This window comes from Condylura cristata, unplaced genomic scaffold (assembly GCF_000260355.1).
Source record: "Condylura cristata isolate star-nosed mole 26May11 unplaced genomic scaffold, ConCri1.0 scaffold00002, whole genome shotgun sequence".
Classification (NCBI taxonomy): domain Eukaryota; kingdom Metazoa; phylum Chordata; class Mammalia; order Eulipotyphla; family Talpidae; genus Condylura; species Condylura cristata.
This window is the reverse complement of record NW_004567103.1, coordinates 12,720,523-12,742,918: the sequence shown is the minus strand read 5'-3', so window position 1 is coordinate 12,742,918 and position 22,396 is coordinate 12,720,523. Positions and strand designations below refer to the sequence as shown.

At 40.1% G+C, this 22,396-nt stretch overlaps 1 protein-coding gene across 2 annotated transcripts; it reads left to right on the top strand.

Annotated features, from left to right (window-relative positions):
* The first annotated feature begins 79 nt into the window (after positions 1 to 79).
* On the top strand, positions 80 to 20,706 carry RQCD1 (RCD1 required for cell differentiation1 homolog (S. pombe)). Of its 2 annotated transcripts, none has more exons than XM_012728845.1 (8): positions 80 to 477; positions 8,703 to 8,882; positions 11,208 to 11,323; positions 14,252 to 14,361; positions 15,078 to 15,106; positions 16,622 to 16,720; positions 16,936 to 17,027; positions 18,446 to 20,706. In XM_012728845.1, exons 1-8 carry the CDS (start codon positions 454 to 456, stop codon positions 18,612 to 18,614), a joined length of 819 nt encoding a protein of 272 aa, XP_012584299.1. In that variant the 5' UTR covers positions 80 to 453; the 3' UTR covers positions 18,615 to 20,706. The 2 variants fall into 2 exon arrangements, with proteins under 2 accessions (XP_012584299.1, XP_004674349.1); XM_004674292.2 differs by having other exon boundaries at positions 15,078 to 15,187.
* The last annotated feature ends 1,690 nt before the right edge of the window (positions 20,707 to 22,396 follow it).

Here is a 22,396-nt window from a genome sequence, read left to right as displayed (position 1 = left end):
CGCATGCGTACTGTCCACTCCGTGCACTTTTCGCCCTCCCACCATTTCCCTTCTTTCAGTCCTGTTGGGCATGCGCATACCTTCGAGACGGCCCGGATTTTCCCGCCCTTCACTGGCCACGGGAGGGGGGTCAGAGTTCACGCCCCTCTCCTGGGATACCTGCTTGAAGTCGGGAGGTGCGGAGATTTCATAGGTGGCGGACGTATTTCCGGTACCGAATCTTAAAGGGGCAAAGAACATGCTCGAACTGTAAACGCTGCCAAGGACCAGAAGGCGGGAAAAGGTGGTGTGGGCGGGGTCAGGGGTGAAAGGTCAGAGGGCTGCTAAGGGGCGGAGCGAGCCGGAGGCGGATGGCGGCTGCGGCGCCTCATCATCTTTGGCGGCAGAGTCGCTGAGCGGGGACTGTAGGCGGACGCGTCCGGCGGTCGGGAGAGAGCGGCGGCCGCTCCCAACATGCACAGTCTGGCAACGGCTGCGGTAAGTGCCTGTGCCGCCCTGCTGGGCCCAGAGCCCTTCCTCAGCCCGGCGCTTCGGCCTCCTCTCCTGGTTCCCTCTGTGGGGCCGAGACTCTGGCGCCTCCTTTTTCTTAACCCGCGCGGGGCCGGGTCCTCGCCGTGCCTCGGCTGTGGTGCAGGCGGCCCCACTTCCCTCGCCGGCCGGCTCTCGCGGCCTCTTCCACCGGGTATAGGTTACCCCGGCCGCGGGGCCTGGGCCCGCGCTCGGCACCCCTCCCTCGCGGCCGGGATCTACCCTTCATTGATTCACTGCGCGGACCGACAGTTTCTGGGCGCCAGTTGCTGGTTGGGCGTCGGCGGGATGAGGGGAGTTCTGCGGTCAATCTGACGAGGCCGGTGCTCTCGGAACTCGCTGCCCAGGCACATCGCAGTGCGAAGGAAATGTCTTCTAGCTCCACAACTTGCTTTGCATATGGAAAATCTGAGACCCAGAAAAGTGTATAGGCTTTCTGCGTTTCAGAATTTTCTCACACTTCTCATTTTACCAGCGGGATCTTTTGATAAGAAGAAGGGATCGTGAAACGCTAAGGCTCCCGATTGCATTTAGATTACATCCAGACGCGTTGCTGAGGCTTGCACGGCCTTACCTGTACGAGATAATCTTTACCGCCTTCCCCGCAGTCGTCTTCTGTCATTTGCTCTGTAAGCTGGCCGCCCTTCCATCTCTTCTACCTGTGTTTTTCCACTCCAGGGTGTAGTTTCTGATCCCTACTCCAAGAATGCTCTTTCTACTCCCCCTCCCTTACGTGTGCACACACAGCGTGTGGGTGTAATTGGTCCATCTTTCCTCGGTCTCTGCCTAGAAGTGGCCTTCCCCGATCCTCCTATTTAAACTAGTTTTGTAAACCCGGTTGTTTTGGGCTTGGGTACTCTTTACAGTACAGCATTGGTCTCAATTTGCAAGTTTTGTGTTTGTTTACTTGGTTATTGTCTGTCTCCCTCTTAAGGGCAGGGCTCTCCCAGTGCCAGGGCAATTCCTAGCACAAGGTTGAGAGTTCATATACTTTGCTGCTTAAAGCTTATAGGTGAGGGAGGATACCACTGAGAGCATAGAGCCATGATGATAGAGCCATGAAGGAATTACGTGATTTAAGCATATTTTTCTGTATACCCTGTCCCACTTTTTGGGGGTTTCACTGAGGTGAAGTGATTTAAGGAGAGTAGTGCAAGTGAACTGAGTGATTAGGTTAGAGAAAACATTGTCATTTCCAGGTCCAGTGGCATAGGTCACCACTTTTCCTAACTGCGCCTATTCAGAGCAGAGAGCTACCTTTTGTATCTCAGGTGATTATAATTTCCTCAAACAGTTTTTGTTTGTTTTCTTCTCCCAAGTTATACATGTAATGTAGGAAAAAGTCCAAAGATGACGTTGCTACTGGTAGGGGAAAGGCAGTTTTAACACGGTAAAGGTTAGCTTATCTGTCTCTCAAAATTTGTGTCTCCTCCAGACCTTGAAACCAAACTTCTGTTTTCCCTGCACCTTCCCCTAACTCTATTACATTTATTTTCATTTTTTCCCTAAAGCGTTTTTTTTTAAGCCATGAAAACTTTAGCACATTATTTATAATAAGTATTCAGTTAATTTTACAACACTTTATACTTACTTGAAACGTGAGCCTTTAGATATATTTTCACCTGTCAGGCTTTTATGACCACACAAAAGTTCTGATAAGTTCCTTTGTACCACTCATACACCAGGATATTTGGTTAGTGAGATGAATAAAATAGAAAAATTGAGCCACTTCTTTCCCACTCTTTCAAGCCTTCCTTTAGAATAAGTTGCCTGTTTTATTCTGATCCAAGTAAAGGTATATATTTCTTAGTGGAAATTGGGAAGATTTTCCCAATTTAATAATACATGTAACACTGCCCATAATAATCTGAACTGGCTTAGGAGATGTTTACTTTTTACTTAATGACAAAATTTGTACTTGTGTTTGTACCTCTAGTTCTCTTTTTTTAAGTAACATCGCTTAAGCTAGAGAGGTATCAAGACTGTGAGCACAAGTGAATGCACCATGTCATTTGCTAGAGGAGGGAATTGAGGTAATTTGGGAAATATCTTAATATTTGACCCTGAGTAATATTCAGAAGTGTGCAGAATGACTGTTTTCATTCTTTAAGTATCCGTCCTAGCATATTCACTGTTGTGCCCATTGTTTTTCACATCTATTAAATGTAGCAAAAGCACAATTTAGGGTTATCCCAAAGATTAAATAATAACGAAATATCAGTGGGTGGCAGCTTTCACTTACTAGTCTAAAGACTTTCCTGCCAGACTTGGCCTTAATTCCTGCTTCAGAAAGTAACTTAAAACATTTTCTTACAGACCTTGGAGGTTGCTTTAGATTAGTAAACCTGTAAATCTTCACAGGTTTCTCCTGTGGTTCTCCTGTAGTGAATGTTATACTACTGACCTGAAACAAGCAAAGGTAAACAAACTGTTAGGGGATTCATTGGGTATGTACTTATATATATAGAAAAATAACCCCACTGATTTCCACTGGCAGTTCTAACATCCTTAAATCCTTGTTTTCCATCACTTTCTACCTAACCAGCAGTATTAGTCACTTTATATCTTTTTGTTCAAACTGTGCTAGACTCCCAGATGCCCTCCTCTTTGGCAAGTAGAAGGAACACTATGCACTCTGAGGGATCTAATTCAGTCACTCCCCCTATGTCTCATTGTGAAACTTTAATTTTTAAAAAGTAACTTTGAAGGACATCCTGTCCCTTGTTTTATAAATTTATAAGAATAAGCTAATTCAGTGTTTTCCTCTAGCATCATTCAGAAAGTCTGGTTTTGTTTTTGTTTTTTTTTTTTTTTAAGATTTGTTCTTGTTTATTTATGCATATAAGAACTGGGATATAGGCCAGAGGTACAAGGGATAAGAGGATTCACCAGAGACAGAATGGGGAGCAGAACAGGCAGATAGACTGAAATATACTGCTGAAGGGAGCAGTGGGCAAGACAGGAGAGGTCTGCTGGGCCATGTGGGTCACCACCCTGGCTGAGGATCAACTTCCTGCCACAGTGATTGGCGATAGCTTGATACTGCTGACACTTTAACTCCTATACCACCAGCGAGGCCCCAGAAAGTGTGTTTTCTTAGAGTATTTTCATTATGCAGACAAAGTCACATGTTGTCACCTCCAGATTTGGGGCAATAATCTATTTCAAACTGATTCCTTTCTTTCCTTGTTCACTGTCCCATTTTCACTAGTAGGAAAACCAGCAGCTATTTTGGTCATTCAACATAGAATTCTTTTAATAGATATCACTATTTTCTGTTTAAGAAAGTCATCAACTTCAGCTTTTTTAATTCACTCAGAGGGGAGAAATCTTATTTTATACTTATGGGTAAATGTGAATTATTTTTATTTAAGTTAATCTAGATTTTTTAAAATTGCTTAGCTCTTTCAGAGGTAGAAAACCAATTATTAATTACTACCTTGTGTGATTCTTAGAGGTTAACCATTAGTGACTAGCTTGTTGTTGCTAATGTCTTGCTTGTGTTAAGTTTTGTTGGAAAGAAAAAAGTATTTTGAAATACTTTTTCCATTTACAATCTATTAGAAAGAAGAGTGGATCCTTCCTAAATTTTGATAATACAAACTTTTAAAAACATATCTATTAAAAGGAAAGGATCAGAGTTAGCAGGCTATAACAAAAACTTGCAATGATATACCTTTCTAATCTTGTAATTAAGTATCGGAAATACAAATAGCCCCTTGTAAACTGACTTTGTTCTGGGAATGTAATTTAATCCACTGCTTATTCAATTCAAGCTATTAAAGAGATACAATAGTGATGTTAAAGTTATATATTGGGTTTTTAATTGGAGGGATATTTTTTTAATTGGAGGGATATTTGTGATATCAATCCTATAGGCCAGGTAGAGCTCACTAATTCCAGAGAGAAATAGTCAAATTCACTGTATGAATTTGAATATGGTAAACCTATAAATGAAAAGAATCACAGCAATTGTAGTAAAAACATTTAAAGGTGATGTTTAAGTAGATAATAGGAGGAAGAAATTTGCCTACATTGTTTAGCCTTTGATCATTTGTAAAATGAGGATAATACCGCATTGTTGGGGTTGTTGAATGAAACCATGTTTCTAACAAAAATGTGCCACATCATTCTTCTTTATTTTCAAAAAAGCTAAACTTTTGTGTTATAAAATTACTTATATATGTATGTAGGGAAAGAGTTTCATCACTTGTAGAATGAGGGTAATACCACATCATTATATGCACACGTGCTAAATTATGCCACTGTCTGCATCATATGTCATCTGTTACAATGACTTTTCCATTAAAATGATGGTTAAGTACCTCAGTCTCAATAAGTAAAAATTTTCTTGACATAAATGAAGTTGCTCCTGGTGTTGATTGCTGAAGTGATAACATTTTAGTCTTATATCCATATAGATTCTCTATCTAAATTGTTTAAATCATGGTAGTTTTTCAGAAAGTCATCTTTAGATCAGACCTCATTTTTCAGGCAGACTAGAAGCAGCATTGGCAGGGCAGTTAAGAGTATGGACTTTGTTTCCAGACTGCCTGGATTCAATCTGACTTTGCCACTTAATTTTAGATAATATCTCTGTTTCTCAATTCCTTATCTACAAATGAGTGTGGTGATGGTGTTTATTTAGGCAGTGTCTAACAGAGTAAGTACAATACATGTTCACTTCCATATTTATTTTAAGAAATAATTGTATTCGGCCCTCCCTGGTGGCACAGCGAGTTAGGACACAGCACTGCAAGCTGGTGGCAGCTGCTTCAGTGCAAGTTTGATCCCTGGCCCCAGAGGTGACCCACATGGCATGGCAGACCTCTCCTGACCCTCTCGCTGTTCCCCTCAGCAGTGTACTTCATCGATTTGCCTGTTCTACTCCCCACTTTGTCTCTGTGAATTCTTTCACAGCCCCTGCACCTCTGGCCCGTACCCCAGTTCAGTTCTGTATGCATAAATAAATAAACCTTTTTAAAAAGAAAGAAAAAATTTTATTCACCCCATAGCAAGTAGGTGTTCCATGGGTATAAACCAACTCCTGCATAAATAAATAAATCTTTTTAAAAAGAAAGATCCCATAGCCAAACTAGTGCCTGAGAGGTGTCCCCAAGTCTTAGAACGAAAGTCTCATGAAAGCTGCAGTTTCCACAAGCAGCCTCAGAAGTCGTTATATTGCTAACAGCAGGTTGCCATGGCCTAGGGACTGGCTCTCCAGGGTGTGAGCACCACTCAAGGGGCACTGTCTCCTTTACCGGAGTTAGGCCAGCCCTGGAACTGAGTAAGCCTGTGCACTGTAGCTACCAGTGCAACATAGGCTACCATGTGCAGAAAGGGCTAGAGACATGCTGGATACAAATAACAGTCTGTAGCTAGTGGGGATGATGGAGTTTACTCGTGGTGTTTGAATAACAGAACTTTTGAGAAGTCCAGTATAGATATATTATTGGAGCAGTGACTGTAAGATTCTCTTTATTTACTTGATTGTTGGTCTAAGACAAGAAATCCAGAGCTAAAAATTTAGCCCTGGTTTCCACTAAATTTTTTTCCCTTTTTTAAAAAGATTATCTGGGGCCCTCCCTGGTGGCGCAGCGGGTTAAAGCACTGCACTGAGAAACTGAAGCCACTTCCACATGAGTTCGATCCCCGCCTGCCCCGGAGGTGACCACATGGCGCGGCAGACCTCTCCTGGCCCGCCCGCTGCTCCCCTCAGCAGTGTACTTCGTCCATCTGCCTGTTCTGCTCCCCACTCTGTCTCTGGTGAATCCTCTCACCCTCCGCAACTCTGGCCTGTACCCCAGTTCTGTACAAATAAATAAATAAATCTTTAAAAAGATTATCTATCTATCTCTCTATCTATCTATTCTATCCATGCATGCATATAAGAATTGGGGTGTAGACCAGAGATGTGGGGTAGGGGAGAGTAAGAATATTCACCAGACATAGCATGGAGCAAAACAGGTAGACTGACTGAAATACACAGAGGGGAGCAGCAGGCGTGACAGGAGAGGTCTGCAAAACTTGTGGATCAGCTCCCTGGCCTGGCAAGGGATGGAACCGGTGCTGTGGTGGCTGTGGTTTGCTTCATAGAGCTGAGATTTAACTCTTTACACCACCAGCGAGGCCCTCCATGAAACTTTTAAGGTGATGTGAATACTCTAAATAACGACACCTGTCTTCTGGTAGGAATTACACTGCCAAAAATAATTTTTTAAGTTAAAGACCTATCTGTAGCAGCACAGAAAGAGTGTTTGGACAATATTGTTTTTGTTGTTGGGAGAGGGGGAAACCACCCTATTCTTCTATACCACATTGTTTTAGAAATCTGTGTTTTCTTGAAGGAACATCACTAATGGTGTCAAAATACAGCTTTTAGCAGGTTACTCTAGCATTTGGAGAAACCTTGAGCTCTACTTGGTATTTCAGTCCACTAAGTGGACTGAATATTTTGTGATTCTTTTTGTCAAGCAAGTATGAATTGATAAACAGCAAGCTAAAAGCTTATAATAGGTGTCTATTTATAGAAGGCTATTCATTTTAGTAGGGTAAATGTGAATATACCTCAAATCCATCTTAGACTCATTCTTTTCCTCAGCAAAAATGGTTGTCCTTTTTGTTTCTCATCTTTTCCCTCTGTACAATTCTATGCTGAGGTATAATGGAAACATGTCAGTACTGCAAGAATATGCTATATAGTTGAAGAAAACATTGGAATATACAGTTTCAAAGTTGGGTGCAGTGAGCGAGATAATTCTTCTAAAGTTTAATGACTATAGACGTAGGTGCTTTTTTCTATCTGCACACCCTTTTATTTCTCATAGTTTGGGAGGAATTAGGAGAGAAAATATTGGGCATAAGGATAGCATTCCCCATGAGTTTCTTAGGATTTTAAAGCTAGAGATAGCAGCAGTAATCATTTTTCTAGTTTGCCATCTTATTTTCTAGATAATAATAATTAAGGGATTTAATCAGGATCACAAGACTATTTGACAAGTATGGAGGTTATAGAGATGCTAGAATATGGGGAGAATACTGCGATTCTTCAGCACAATAGTGAAAGCATATTCTTCATGTCTTTTGATACAAGTCCATACATGAGTAAGAAATGACTGATTCTCAAAGAGATAGAGGTAGAATGTGTATAAGAAGAATTTAAAGGGACAGATTTTTCAAGTCATAGGTTTTCGGCTCTATCAAGGGGTGTAACAGATTATAGCGAAGGGGCCAACAATGGGTGGGGACGTAACTTTTCTTTCAAGAAAAATTACAGGCACAAAAAAAGTTTTAAAAAATATTATTGTAAAAAAAAAAATATTATTGTATGTGATGAAAAACCTTCCATATAAATCCCAATCTTAAATGTAACTACAGTTAATAGTTTCTTCCATGTCTTCCTGGAAACATTGTATTTGAATGTATAAGAATATGTTATGTGTATTAATGGAAGCCTGTTGTAGATGCCATTCTGCACTTTTTGGGTTTTATTTAGTATACTTAGAGCAATCTCTCTCTTTCTCTTTTTTTTTAAGATATACATAGTGTTCTATATAAAAATGGTACCATGAATATTTAACTAATTCCTTATTGATAGCTATTATTTCAAGTGTCTGCCTTTTTTTTTTTTTTTAAGATTTATTTATTTATGCATACAAGAGCTGGAGTACAGGCCAGAGGTTTGGTGGGTGAGAGGATTCACCAGAGACAGAGTGGGGAGCAGAACAGGCAGACAGACTCAAATACACTGCTGAGGGGGGCAGCGGGTAGGTCAGGAGAAGACTGCCATGCCATGTGGTTCACCTCCCTGACCCGGGATCAAACTTGTGCTGCAGTAGCTTCATAGTGCTGTGCTTTAAACCGTTGCACCACCAGGGATGGCTCTCAAGTTTCTGCTTTTAAAGCAAAGCAACAATAACATCCTAGTATGTGTTTGGTATAGCCAAGTATATCTATAGGATAAATTCTTAAGCATGGAATTAATCAAGGGTGTGTGTGTTCTAGATTTTGATAAGTAAGCTGTCAAAGAGACTAAATTTGTTTATATCAAGTGTATATATTTAGATAAGTGCCCTTGGTATTTATGAAAAATATACTTATTGTAAGCACTATTACAGTGTCACTTGGTTTGAATCTAATGAAACTCATGTTTGTTTCTTGTTTTTTACCTGAAGCCTGTGCCTACCGCACTGGCTCAAGTGGATAGAGAAAAGATCTATCAGTGGATCAATGAGCTGTCTAGTCCTGAGACGAGGGAGAATGCTTTGCTGGAACTAAGTAAGAAGCGAGAATCTGTTCCTGACCTTGCACCCATGCTATGGCATTCATTTGGTACTATTGCAGCACTTTTACAGGTGGGTAAATGTATCTATAACTGGTACTTCAATCCTGTTACATCACACTTAGGTGTCTCTCTACCTCTGTCTAAATGATTGTGAAGATTTTAGAAAGATTATAAGAATTTACTTATAAAAAAAAGTGTGTTGTGATAAAGATTCTTGGGTAATACACAAGAGATTTATTTATTTTGAGATTAAAAAATCTGTATTTTTTTTAACAAGTCCCTCCTCCCTACTCCCAGGTGATTCTGATGTAGGTGGTCTAAGACTATACTTTGAGAACTAACTTTAGGAGAACTACAAAATGATTCTTCATGGCAGGTGGCAAAGGTGAAATGTAAAGTATAAGGGCCTTCCTGGTTGCTTAGGTGTTAAATCTCAGTGCTCACTACAGCCTGAGTTCAATCCCATGGCCTGGGAGCTAACTTATGTATGGCACAGCAGACCACTCCTGTTTTGCCCAATGCTCCCCTTAGCAGTGTATCTCAGTAAATCTGCCTGTTCTACTCCCTACTTTGTCTCACCCACCTTGCACAGCCCTGCCTGGCACCTCTGGCCTAGACCCCAGTTCTTCTATGCAAAAATTTCTTTAGAAAAGTAACATATACATACTACAGAGTACATTCTGGGGAAACAAAATGTTAAGATAAAGAGAAAAGTTGCTGTAGAATGAAAGGTTAGGTACACTGAGACATCAAAGAATAGAAAACTAATTTGGTTCTGACCAACATGACCCTTACAATAAATTGATATGGTATAATCTTTAAGATATCGAGGTAGTAGAATGATGATCTGTTGCTCAAAATACCTAATATTTGTTTGTTTATTTTTGCACAGAACTGGAGTATAAACCAGAGCTGGTGGGGGGAGGTGAGACGCGGGGAGCAAAATAGACAGATCTACTAAAATGCACTGCTAATGCCTTTTGCAGCAACAAGGATGGAGCTGGAAGGGATTGGGTTTAATGAAATAAGCCAGAAAGTAAAAGAAAAATATCAGATAGTTTGACTCATAGCAGGGGCATAAGGGACCAAGGGAGAAAAAAATAATAATAATGAACAACTATATATCAGAGACATTTTATAAGGGTGGAGTAGGGAATGGGATCAAAAATGGGACGGGGCGGGGGAGGTTGGTGCATGGGACTATGGTGATGGCTCACTGGTGATTGGGTGATGGGAAGCCCACGGGGATTGCAGCTGAGATGGAAAAAGACACAAAGTGATGTAAAAATAAACTATAATAATAATAATAATAAAAATACAGTGCTGGGCCCTCCCTGATGGTGCAGCGGGTTAAAGCACAGCACTGGGAAGCTAAAGCCACTTGTGCATGAGTTCGATTCCCGCCTGCCCCGGAGGTGACCACATGGTGTGGCAGACCTCTCCTGGCCCACCCGCTGCTCCCTCAGCAGTGTACCTCATCGATCTGCCTGTTCTGCTCCCCACTCTGTCTCTGGTGAAGCCTCTTGCTGCCCCTAAGCCTCTGGCCTGTACCCCAGTTCTGTATGCACAAATAAATCTTTAAAAAAAAAAAAATACACTGCTAAGAAGAGCAGTGTGAAATAGGACAGGTCTGCTGCCACCTGTGGGTTAGCTCCCGAACCAGGGATCCAAGTCAGACGGTCATGGTGGGCCATTGTGGTGGCAGTGCTAGGACACCAGGGAGGCCCAACTAATAATTATTTTTGTAATCTGTAAATTTATATTCTACCCCTGCTGTACATAGCCAAGAAGCTAATCTTTCTTTTAGGAACGTTTCTATGTAAAATGCTATTGAAATAAATGGAATGATATTTAGTAAGTGATCACCTTTTACAGAGAATAGTCATTATTTTGTTTGTTCATATCCCTACTCTTAAACCAGTGTTCTTTTTTTTCCTTTTTTCATTTGCTGTCTGACCATACTCAAACTTCTTTATGAGTCACTATAGTGCCTTGCTTTCTCTTTCTACACCAACTCTCTCATCACCATACTTAAAGGGGTGTGTTGACAAAAGAAGGGATTATAAATGTAAATTGATTACTATGAATAATGCCTCAAGTAATCTGAAAGCCTCAGCAGATACAGGGTGTAAAAGGAGGTACATTTGCTTCCGCAGAAATCTTCCTAGAGACATGTAAAAATATCAAAATATCTCAGCATATTTAGCCAAGTATGTATGTGGTTAAATGACAAGAATATTTTATTTCTGCTCCCTCTTTGATGATTCCAGTTTTACAAGGTATGTGGAATTAGAGAGCTTTAAGTTTCTTATTTTAGTACCATGAGAATGAATTTTATAGTAAGTTATTCCTTGTACATCTGGTGCTGATCCCCCCCCCTTTTTTTTTTTTTAAGGAAATTGTAAATATTTATCCATCTATCAACCCGCCCACCTTGACAGCACACCAGTCTAACAGAGTTTGCAATGCTCTAGCATTACTGCAGTGTGTGGCATCACACCCAGAAACCAGGTAAATGCTTTGGATAAGTCTCTGGGGAAAGGTCTGTATCAAATGTAATCCTAAACTTTTTCTGTGTAATAGGAAGAAGTACATGCAAGACAGTGCATGTGTGGGAGTGTGACTCTTCAGGACTCACATTTACTTTTTTTCCCCCTAAAGAATTACTGGTTTCTAATTTACCATATGTTGATGTAATAATGATATAATATTGTTTAACTTACTTTTTCTTTAAAGATTTATTTATGCATACAAGAACTGGGATACAGGCCGAAAGTGTTGTGAGTGAGAGGATTCACCAGAGACAGAAACGGGGAGCAGAACAGGCAGATTGACAAAGTACAGTGCCTAAGGGAGCAGCAGATGGGACAGGAGAGGTCTGCCACGCCATGTGGGTCTTCCCTGGCCAGGAACCAAACTCATGCTGCAGTGGCTGCCATTTTAACCTGTTGTACCACCAGGGAAGGCCCTAACATACTCTTTTTAATTAGTTTTGTTGTTTTTTCTTATTATAGTAAAATACAACATAAATTTTACTATTTTAACTGTATTTGTAGAATAATGGTACTAAATACATTCATAATGTATAGCCACCGCCACCGTGCATCTCTATAACTTTTCACCTTAAAAAAAAATGAAACTGTCCACCCAGTAGGTGATAACTCACCGTTTCTCTAAACTCCAGCTTCCGTCAACCACTGTTTTTCTTTCTGTCTTTTGCGTTTAACTACTTGAACACTTAATCATAAAGGATTTATTTCTCTGATTGACTTATCTTACTTAGCATGGTGTCCTTAAGTTTCATCCATGTTGTAGCGTGTGTCAAATTTCCTTCCTTTTTAAAATAAAAAAATACCATCATATTGCTTTTTAACCATTCAGAATAGTGAATTTTGAAGGAGTGGTGGTCACATCTGAGAGAAGGTAGGGAATACAGCCCCTTTGTGAACCTGTGGTAGGCATTGCTGTGCCATAAAAGGCACAATGCATTGCATTTATTGAGAGTAATTTTATAAATATTTGAAGGAACTTTTCTCACTGAGCCCAGATTTGACTTCAGAATCTAGATAACCTATGTAATGGGTGAGCGTTGGCATACAATTTGAAATATTAAAATCTGAGTGCTAGATCGACAGTGACCCTTGAAGGCTCTAGAAAAGTTACTGAGGGTTTTTCGAGAAATGCAAGAGTACTTTGATAAAAATTTTGAGTGTTGCTGTAAGTTTTTATCTCACAGTAATGAGAATTGCTATTATCAAAAAGAAAAACAGGGCCCTCCCTGGTGGCACAAGGGGTTAAGCTACAGCTGGATGAAGCTCTCTGCAGCCACTGCAAAGCAAGTTCGATCCCTATGCAGGGAGCTGACCCACATGGCACAACAGGCCTCTCCTGTCTCTCCCATTGCTCCCCTCAGCGATGTGTTTTAGTAGATATGTCTGTTCTGATGAATCTTCTCACCCCCTGCACCTCTGGCCTGTACCCCAGTTCTTGTATACATAAGTAAATTATTAAAAAAAAGAAAAGCAAGTATTAGTGAGTATGTAGAAAAAAGAGAACGGAAGCATACTTTTGGGGGGAATGTAATTTGGTGCAGCCACTGGAAAACAGTACAGCGGCTCCTTACCATATGATTCCAACTGTTTAACTTCTGGCTGTTTTTCTGAAGAATATGCAAACAGTAATTTGAAAAGATAACCTTAATCCTATGTTCATTGCAGCATTATTTATTTATAATAACCAAGAAATGTTAACAATGTAAATTCCCATCAGTAGATGAACGGATAAAAAGATGGTACACACAGGCACACATATACCTACACACACAGTGGATTACTGTTTAGCTATGAGAAAAAGATGAGGTCTTGCTCTTTGGGACAACTTGGATGGCCAGTACCCTCAAAGATACTGTGCTGAGTGAAATAAAGCAAATGGAGAAAGATAGATACTATATGATTCTACTCATGTGGCATATTAAGAACAAAGCAAACAAACAAAACAAAACCCGATTTACATAGAACAAATTGGTGGTTATAGAGGGGAAGGAAGAGTGAAAGGTGACTAAACAGAGTCATTTATATGATTGTACATGAAAACTAGACTTTGATGGTGGGCATGATATGATGTATACAGATGATGGATTTAAATGCTGTATACCAGAAATGTAAATAATGTTATAAATCGGTGTTACATCAAAAATGTAGGAAAAAAATATCTTTGAGTATTGGCTCTCCTGTGAAGTGTAGCTGTAAGGTAAATTAGTAGACTGATTTCCTGTTTGTTTCCTGATATATTAGCTGTAGATTTTGATATGTGTGAAATGCCCTAACCAAAAAAGGGAAAAGTATGCATTTAAGATAAACCTATTAATGCTGCTTTATTTTGTTGTATCAGTTATAAGATTTTGTCTCAATGTGCCTGCGGTGTTTATTACTTAATGGTAAGTTTGTTGGAGGAGCACATCTAGAAGAATCTCTTGGGAACATGATTGTGTTTTATGAACTAGTTTTTAAAATCTGTACTTGGGTATTTTATAAGTTTTTAATATGTTTGGTGTTGATTACAAGGAGAATCACATATTCTCTTAACCATCGTCCTAAACTCAGGTTTTTCTGCCCTGGTACCATCGATATTTTGGTCTAAGAAGTCTTTGCAGTGGTGGGGGTTGTGGGCAGTATCAGTATCATGTACATTGTAAGATGTTTAGCAGCGTTCCTAACCTCTGCCAGCTTTGGTTGTGACATTCAAAAATGTCTGCCAACCAATTTGCCACATCTTCCTAAGGGTAGAAGCATCTGTGAGCTGCACTGATGACCCAGCATCAGCTTTTTTAAAGGATTTCTCGCATAGACAATGTTTAGATCTAAAGAACTTACCACTTGGAATTTGAATGTTCAGAATCCTTAGAATTAATTATAAGCTCTAAATTATTTTTTATTGTAGGTCAGCATTTCTTGCAGCACACATCCCACTTTTTTTGTACCCCTTTTTGCACACTGTCAGCAAAACACGTCCCTTTGAGTATCTTCGGCTAACCAGTCTTGGAGTTATTGGTAAGTTATTAAGATTGTTTTCCAAGTCTAAAATCTTCATAATAATGGCTTAAATTGGGTGTTCTGTCTTATCTTTTGCAGTTTTGTTCATTAATTGTTACTTTGAGGTAGAGTTTTTACCAATGAATGTGATGACTTTTATGAAGCCCCTTTCTGAGCCTTATTAATGAGGCTGTAAGTCCCAACATCTAGGATTAAAGTCAGGATATAAATAGAAATTTTACTGGAATTTTAGGGAGAGTGAAAACTAGTCAACAAAAAAAGAGTTTTATAACAGTAATCACTGCAGTTGGATGATGTAAGAAAAAAAGCAGTGGAATAATGAAAAAATACTTGGACAACATAAAACTAGTTATCCATTCGTGCATATATTTTTTTGAAACTTCAGTTTCGAGTTAATTTAGAAAACAAGCAGAGGGGACTATTTCAGCCAAGTCTTATTTTTTTTAAACAGGGTAAAAAGGCAAACTTGAATATAAATGAAATGACATGTTAGAAATCATAAAATATTTTTGAACTGAATAAAGTAAAAACAACAAAATTTGTAGACTGAGCTAAAGCAGGTCTTAAAGGACATTTTATAGCATTAAACACTTATACTGTAAGGAAGGAATGATCTAATCACCATAATAAAGAAGAAATTAGCTGCATGAACAAGTTAATTTTAATTGGAAATTCTAACTTTGAACTTTTAATTTTGTCTATATTTTCTTTAGGGGCCCTTGTGAAAACAGATGAGCAAGAAGTAATCAACTTTTTATTGACAACAGAAATTATTCCTTTGTGTTTGCGCATAATGGAATCTGGAAGTGAACTTTCTAAAACTGTGTGTGCTTTTTTTTTTTCCTTTAAGGTTTATTTATTATGTTTACAGAACTGGGGTATAGGCCAGAGGTGTGGTGGGTGAAAGGATTCACCAGAGACAGAGTGGGGAACAAAACAGACAGATCTACTGAAATACACTGCTGAGGAGCGCAACGGGCTGGTCAGAAGAGTTCTGCCACTTCATATGGGTCAGCTCCCTGGCTGGGGATTGGCCTCTTGTGCTGCAGTGGCTTCTAAGAGCTTCATAGTGCAGTGCTTTAAGCTGTTGTGACACCAGGGAGAACCCCAACAATGTGTACTTTTAACTTATATGCTACATTGTGTTGGCTCTTAATCTATTTGTTTTTTATCCTGATTTCATTTTCTGCCTTCCTTTGGGCTTTTTTGAAACCTTTATAAATGTTTTCCCTATTGAGTAAAAATTATGAAATGAGTGCTTACAGCCCAGAGCCTTCAGAAGACTAGCAGGTTATACAGAGCCTCCCTGGTGGCCAAGAGATTAAGTCTGAGCACATCACCACTACGGACTGATTTCAATCCCTAGTCAGGGAACTATTGCACATAATAGTATAGCAGACCTCTCTTGTCTCACCCGCTGCTCCTCTTAGCAGTATATTTCAATAAATCCACCTGTTCTGCTCCCCACTCTGTCTCTAGGGAACACTCTCTCACAAACACACCCCACCACATCTCTGGCCTACACCTCAGTTCTCTGTAAAAAATTAAAATAGATATGAAGTTTCTGAATCTACTCACTGCCTAGCCTTATGTCTTCTAGTATTGCAGTGAAGTCTTGGGCCAGTCTGATTATTTCCCTTTGATTTATTCTGGTGTCTTGCTTCAGCAGCATTATTATGTGATACATATCTCTTTGCTCTCTAGTGACTTTCTGTTCTATCCCAGTAAAATGATTCCCACAGTTGAGTCTGATGAGCAGCCAAGAAAAAAAATCATAACAGTGGTTCGGCTTGAACTCGCCTAGTATTTTTTTTTTTAAAGGTTTATATATGCATACAGAACTGGGGTACAGGCCAGAGGTGCAGGGGCGGCGAGAGGCTTCACCAGAGACAGAGTGGGGAGCAGAACAGGCAGGTCGACGAAGTACACTGCTGAGGGGAGCAGCAGGCGAGTCAGGACAGGTCTGCCACGTCATGTGGTCTCCAGGACAGGCGGGAATCGAACTCATGCGGAAGTGGCTTTAGCTTCTCAGTGCTGTGCTTTAACCTGCTGCGCCACCAGGGAGGGCCTCACCTAGTATTTTTTAACTCCTATATTAGAGTTAAGTTGAGGAAAATGTTCAGCATAATAGTATTTCTTGTACTATGAATATATCATCAAGTTGTGGATAATTCATGATTATTTTGGGAAGAATGAGTAGTTGAAAAACAAATCTTAGCAACATTTTGAACTCTTAATTTTGTTTTATTCCACTCAGGTTGCTACATTCATCCTCCAGAAGATACTCCTAGATGACACTGGTTTGGCTTACATATGTCAAACATACGAGCGATTCTCCCATGTTGCCATGATCTTGGTAGGTCCTTTTATCTACCTCCTGTTTGTGATTACTTCTGTTCAAAGGACTTAGTCCCTTTGCCATTGACACTGAGCAGCTTCAGTCCTCCCCACTAGAAATAACCACAGAACCTGCCTGACACAGTGATTCTTGGAATATCTGATGTCCAATGTCAACTAGAATATTCTGTGTTTTTTTTCCTACCCTACCAAACCCTGTTTGGGGGGAACTAGGGTAAGATGGTCCTGCAGCTATCCAAAGAGCCTTCTGCCCGTCTGCTGAAGCATGTAGTGAGATGTTACCTCCGACTCTCAGATAATCCCAGGTAAACATTTACAGGATTTCTAGGATTTGGGGGAAGTATTCTGGCTAATTGTTGCCCCATTTCGTAGCATAACTCCTTTATCTTTAGTAGAAAGACGAAATCTATTTAGTTTTCCTAAGACAACTTGATGAATTCCTTTTAAAATCTGAAGTTCTGAATTTAAAAATCCATCACAGTTGTATGTACCCACTGTAATTTTGTAATTTCCCCATTGTTTACTTTGTTTATCTGTACCCTGCTTTAAAATTCCAAAGTCCAGATAATTTCCAGGGAAGCTTTATGATTCATTACTCCTGTGGCCTGAGCTTTCTATAGCTATCTAAATTGTCAGAAAGTGAAGCATGTTTTCAAAGATCTCTTAGAAAGGGAAAATGCTTTTTTTGAGCTCTTGAGTTATAGTTCCAGTTCTCTACTTGATTCCTATAAGGTCCTTGAGGTGGTTATTTTTATCTTCTTACACTCATAATCTTCCTGCCAGATATCAGACATTGTAGGTATAATGCACTTTAGAAATGTTTGACCTTTTGCTTTGTTAATCCATAATTTATGCTGAAAGCCAGTTGCTCAGATTCTATTAAACCACATAATGGGGTAATTTTTTGTTCCTAAGAATAGGGATAACTTGATTTAATGTGAACTCAATCTCCTCCTACTGAGATATTCAAACCCTAGCTATTTCTTCTACTGTTTTGTCCTATTCTTCAGTGGTTCCTGTTTTCCCCAGTTTGAAAATGTTTATTTACATTTCTACTTGTGCAAAAAGAATAATCTTAAGTACAAAAGCCATCACTTTGTTTAAAAACAACTTGATATATTGTTAACATTTACCTACTTGAGGTTTTCACAGTTGACTTTCTGCTGGTCATCTTTTAAAGAAAAGGAAACATTTGAAAGTTTAATGAAGTAGCTACCATAGTTTTGTTATTACTGTTCATCTCTTATTGAGGGTTTTAACTATGAAACCAGGAAGCAGTTTTTGTAAATAGACAAATTTGTACTAGTTTAGAATTATAGTTTTTGTTATATTGCGTTACTTTACTGATTTTGGAAATGTTTCATTTACTCTAATCCTTATATTTCTTTTTCCTTATAACCCATATATTTCTAATATGACTATATTAACAGTGTTTATTGTAAAAAATTGAGTTGGTATAAATTGCTGTTTTATTCCACTTTGTTTTGTCATAACATCTTACATTAGGGTCTTTCTGAAAATGTTTGCAAACTACAGATCCTGGAAATCTTTGAGCTATCACTAATAGAAACTTCAAAGAGTTTTGATTTCTTAAAGTAACTTGACAAAGCTGTAGAATACCAGAATTATATGTATTTATGTGTAATAAGGGGGCTCTTACCTGTCCCCCAAATGTGGGTTTATTTGTTGGCCTCCCTGGTTGGTGTGTTTGTTTCTGATGTAGGGCACGTGAAGCGCTCAGACAGTGCCTCCCTGACCAGCTGAAAGACACAACCTTCGCCCAGGTGCTAAAAGATGACACCACCACAAAACGCTGGCTTGCACAACTGGTGAAGAACCTGCAAGAGGGCCAGGTCACCGATCCCCGGGGTATCCCTCTGCCCCCTCAGTGATGATCTCCTGGCCCCTCCCAGTGCTCCCCCCAAGTTGGGGGAGGGAGGAGGAACCTGCAAGGAAAACAGCTCAGGTTTTATCGCCGACCAGGAATAGACAACCTCAATGCAGAACTGCACTGGAGAAAAGGGGCAGTGTACCCCGCTGAGGTGTGTGAGCTGCATCTCAGGCTGCCTTGTGGACCTGGGCTCCCTCTGCTACCCCAGGAATTGGGCTCCTGACACAGCAGTCTGCCACCTCAGCCCCAGGAGGGTGTCAACACCAGCAAATGCTGTACTTGCAGCAAGCCCAAGCTTCCCCACCTCTCTCTCGCCACTGGCAGGGAGGGGAGACAGTGGTGACAGCAGCTGCACACTAGGCATGGTAAACGCCTGGGACCAAGCCATGTGGCGTGCGTTTGTTTGTTTTTGCCTTCCTGGAAGATTAAGATTTGTCTCTTCATTCTCTCAGTATTTGTTTACTTTGGTGTTTTGTTTATTTTTAATCTCAGAGAGGTGTGTTTTGTGGACACAAGCTGTAACATTCAGCAAAATGTCAGTTGGCGCTGTTTACAAGTTTGTTAGCTGCATAAGCTCAATAAAAAGTTGGTCTGGGCATTACATCCCCTCTAGCAGCTACATCCCCTCATGAGCTGTTGGGAGGATGGGGAGGCAGGGGAAAGATACAGAAGCCAAAGGACAGCAGGAAACACCCACCACATATTTCCCTTCCTTTCTCCAGTCTTCTACCCCCAGTTCTGAATGCCGCAAGGACCTTAACTTTGTTTCTGGCTTTAGCTGCTAGCTTTTCCAAATCTCAGTGCTTTTCCCCTTTTCACTTTCCTCTATTTAAACAAATGTCTTAATTCATCAGGTGGTCCTGGAAAAGATATTATATTGGGGGAGGAGGAGGCACAGGGGACCTCACCATCAAATCCTTAAGGGTATTTTCTGAATGACTTAATAGGGGAGTGCCTGAGGTTAAGATGATAGGCTACTTGATGCCACTCTTTGTTCTGGTGTGCGTTTCTGCAGCTCCATCTGTCTTCATGACTGTACTTGCAGTATTGCCCAAGTGAGTTAATTTTTCAGATTTGAGATGGGGGCTGGACTCTGCTTACTCAGCCCTTTATTTTTATTTTTTTGACACATTCCCTTTTGGTCTATGGAAATTAAAGGGTTGCCACAATAATATTTTCCACTTCTTCATATTTTGTCAGAGAATCCCCCTTTCTTCTTTGAAGGTTTAGATTACTTACTTGTAATCCAGAGGCTTGAATCTACCACCCACTATAAACTGTCTTGCTTCCCCCCTGCCTCCCACTGCCAACAACTGTTCTCTCACCCCATCTCCAGTCAAAACTGGGATGTTAATCCGACTCTAGAGAAGGACCAAGTATTTTCTGTGCACATCTCCCTGGATTAAAGGACTCTGAATGAGTTTGGGGAAGACCTATCAAGGGCAGGCTCAGAAAAACCTTTGCAGAGGCAGTTTTGCCAACCCAAGGGCTCTTTCAAGCCGACTTTCACAAAGGGAGCCGGCCTTGTTAGTTGGCTTCTGTCTCTTTAGAGCCAAGAATCATAATTCAGTGACCTGTGTGTGGAAGGGTAGACTAAGCCCTGCCTTCCAAAACGAAGAGGAGTGCCAAGCCAGCTCTCCATAGTCTCAAGTCTGAAGAAAAGAGGTCTTGGAGAAAGCAGCGAACAGCATGGACTGAATAGACAGTTTGACTCCCTTCAGACTGTGGTTTGTTCTGGAGAACCCAGCTACGGTAACCCTGATTTTTGCCAACCGCCTTCCTGCTGAGCCAAAGTTTTTTCATACCCCCTTCACTGGGGAAGCAGCTGAGGCCCAGGGCCTTGCTCCCTGGGGAATTCTCTCCATCTCGGTGCATTGGCCTGTTACCGTGCCAATAATGTCTTAATTCTTGTTCCATCTATTCTCAGCTGGCCTTGAACCCCATGTAGGTATTTGAGGGAGGGGTATAAATGGGTATTATTACTTGCAGTTGATCCTGATGATGTGTGTATGAAGAGCTCCCTCCCCTTATTTTGTGTTTTCCATTCCTCTCACTCCCTCATCAGGATTGAAATAAAGCGTGCTTTTGTTTTTACAAAATAGTTTTTCCTTTAAATTGGTGATTTCGTTTTGTCAGTGTGGAGATACCTAGGTACTTTGGTTAGATGATCCCCACCATCCCTGCCTGGGCCTGTGTCTGCACATACACACTGCCCTGCCCAAGATGTTGAGTCCTTTGAGAATAGGTTCTTTGGGAGGAGAGCCCTGTTCACTTATGAAAACTGGGATGCTGAAATGGTGCCCAGTAGTATCTCTGGAACAGGGCCTTACTCCTGGCTGTAGTGACCAGAATTTGGTACTTAAGTGTTTTTTTTTTTTTTTAAAGCAGTACAAGTTCGAAATAACTAAAGGTCAGAGGAAATCAGGAAAAAGCTTTGTAAGATAAGCTATCAACAAAACGTGTAGGCAAAGCAATGCTTAAAACAAATACACAACTACATTTACACATCACAAAAGGAAAGCTGAATTCAGTGATACTAATTTTCATGTCAAAAAAATTGGTATGAAATAGCAAATTCAGAAATTAGAAGGAAATATATATTAAAAAGTGAGAAAATGTACAATAAAATGATTCCCTTGGAAGCATCGATAAAATTAACAAGTCCTTGGCAGACTGGTCAGAAAGGATAAAAACAAGTGCATATCTTACAGGAATAACGAATCTTATCAGTCACACACTTTCAAAGTCTAGAAAAGAGGAACCTCTCAATTCACTTTTGAAGTATAACCCACCTTCTAAAACATGTCAAGGAAAAACAGGCTAGCCTTTCCCACAAATGTAGATGTAAAGTTTCCAAATAAAATAAGTAAATCCAGCAATATAAGAAAATGATAATACATCTAATTTGGGTTTGTTGCAAAAATGTGATTGAGTCAATACAAAACTAAATACAAAGAAACTGTTGCCATAAGGAAAGTAGTTTTTAAAAGGCAAAAACCAGGAATAGAAGGATGCATCCAAAAAATAATACCAACAAGGATTCCATAGTCTCATTGATTAAAATCATTTTCCATGAGATAAGGAAGGAGACAAGGAAGTTCACTGTCAAATCTGTCATTACATTGGTCCCACCCAACATGATAAAAGCCAAGAAAATCAAGACAGGATTATAAAAGAGATGGGCAACATGATTGTGTACCTAGATAAAATGCAAAAGAATATACAGACTCTTAGGATTTAATTCAGCAAAGTCACAATAGTCCGTACACAAAGTATCAATCTCATTTCTAAATAAAATATTTCAAAAATATGTAATAATAGTTTAAAGAGATGTCAAAGGATAGGTAGGACCTTTACATTGAAAACAAACTCAAAAAAATGTAACAAGAGCTGGGGTGTAGGCCAGAGGTGCAGGAAGGTAAGGATTCACCAGAGACAGTGGTGAGCAAAACAGACATCTGAAATACACTGCTGAAGGGAGCAGCGGGTGAGACAGATCTGCTGTGCCAAGAGGGTCAGCTCCCTGGCCACTATGGAACTCATGCTGCAGTTGCTGTGGATCGTTTCATAGTGCTGAGACTTAAACTCTTATGCCACCAGGGAGGCCCCACAACAAACATTCTTGAAAGAAATTAAGCATCTACCTGAATGGAAAGCTGTATCATCTCCATAAACTGGAAAGCAATATTGATGGTGTCAATGATCTCAAATGACCTACTGATGAAATTCTTAGTAAAATCATGGCAGATATATTTTTCATAAAATATGCATGGAAATTGAAAC

Coding starts and splice junctions, on each gene's coding strand:
- RQCD1 (XM_004674292.2), top strand. CDS start 454: ATGCACAGTCTGGCAACGGCTGCG. Junction 14,362..15,077: donor AACCAGTCTTGGAGTTATTG/GTAAGTTATTAA, acceptor TATTTTCTTTAG/GGGCCCTTGTGAAAACAGAT. Junction 16,721..16,935: donor CCCATGTTGCCATGATCTTG/GTAGGTCCTTTT, acceptor GGGGGGAACTAG/GGTAAGATGGTCCTGCAGCT.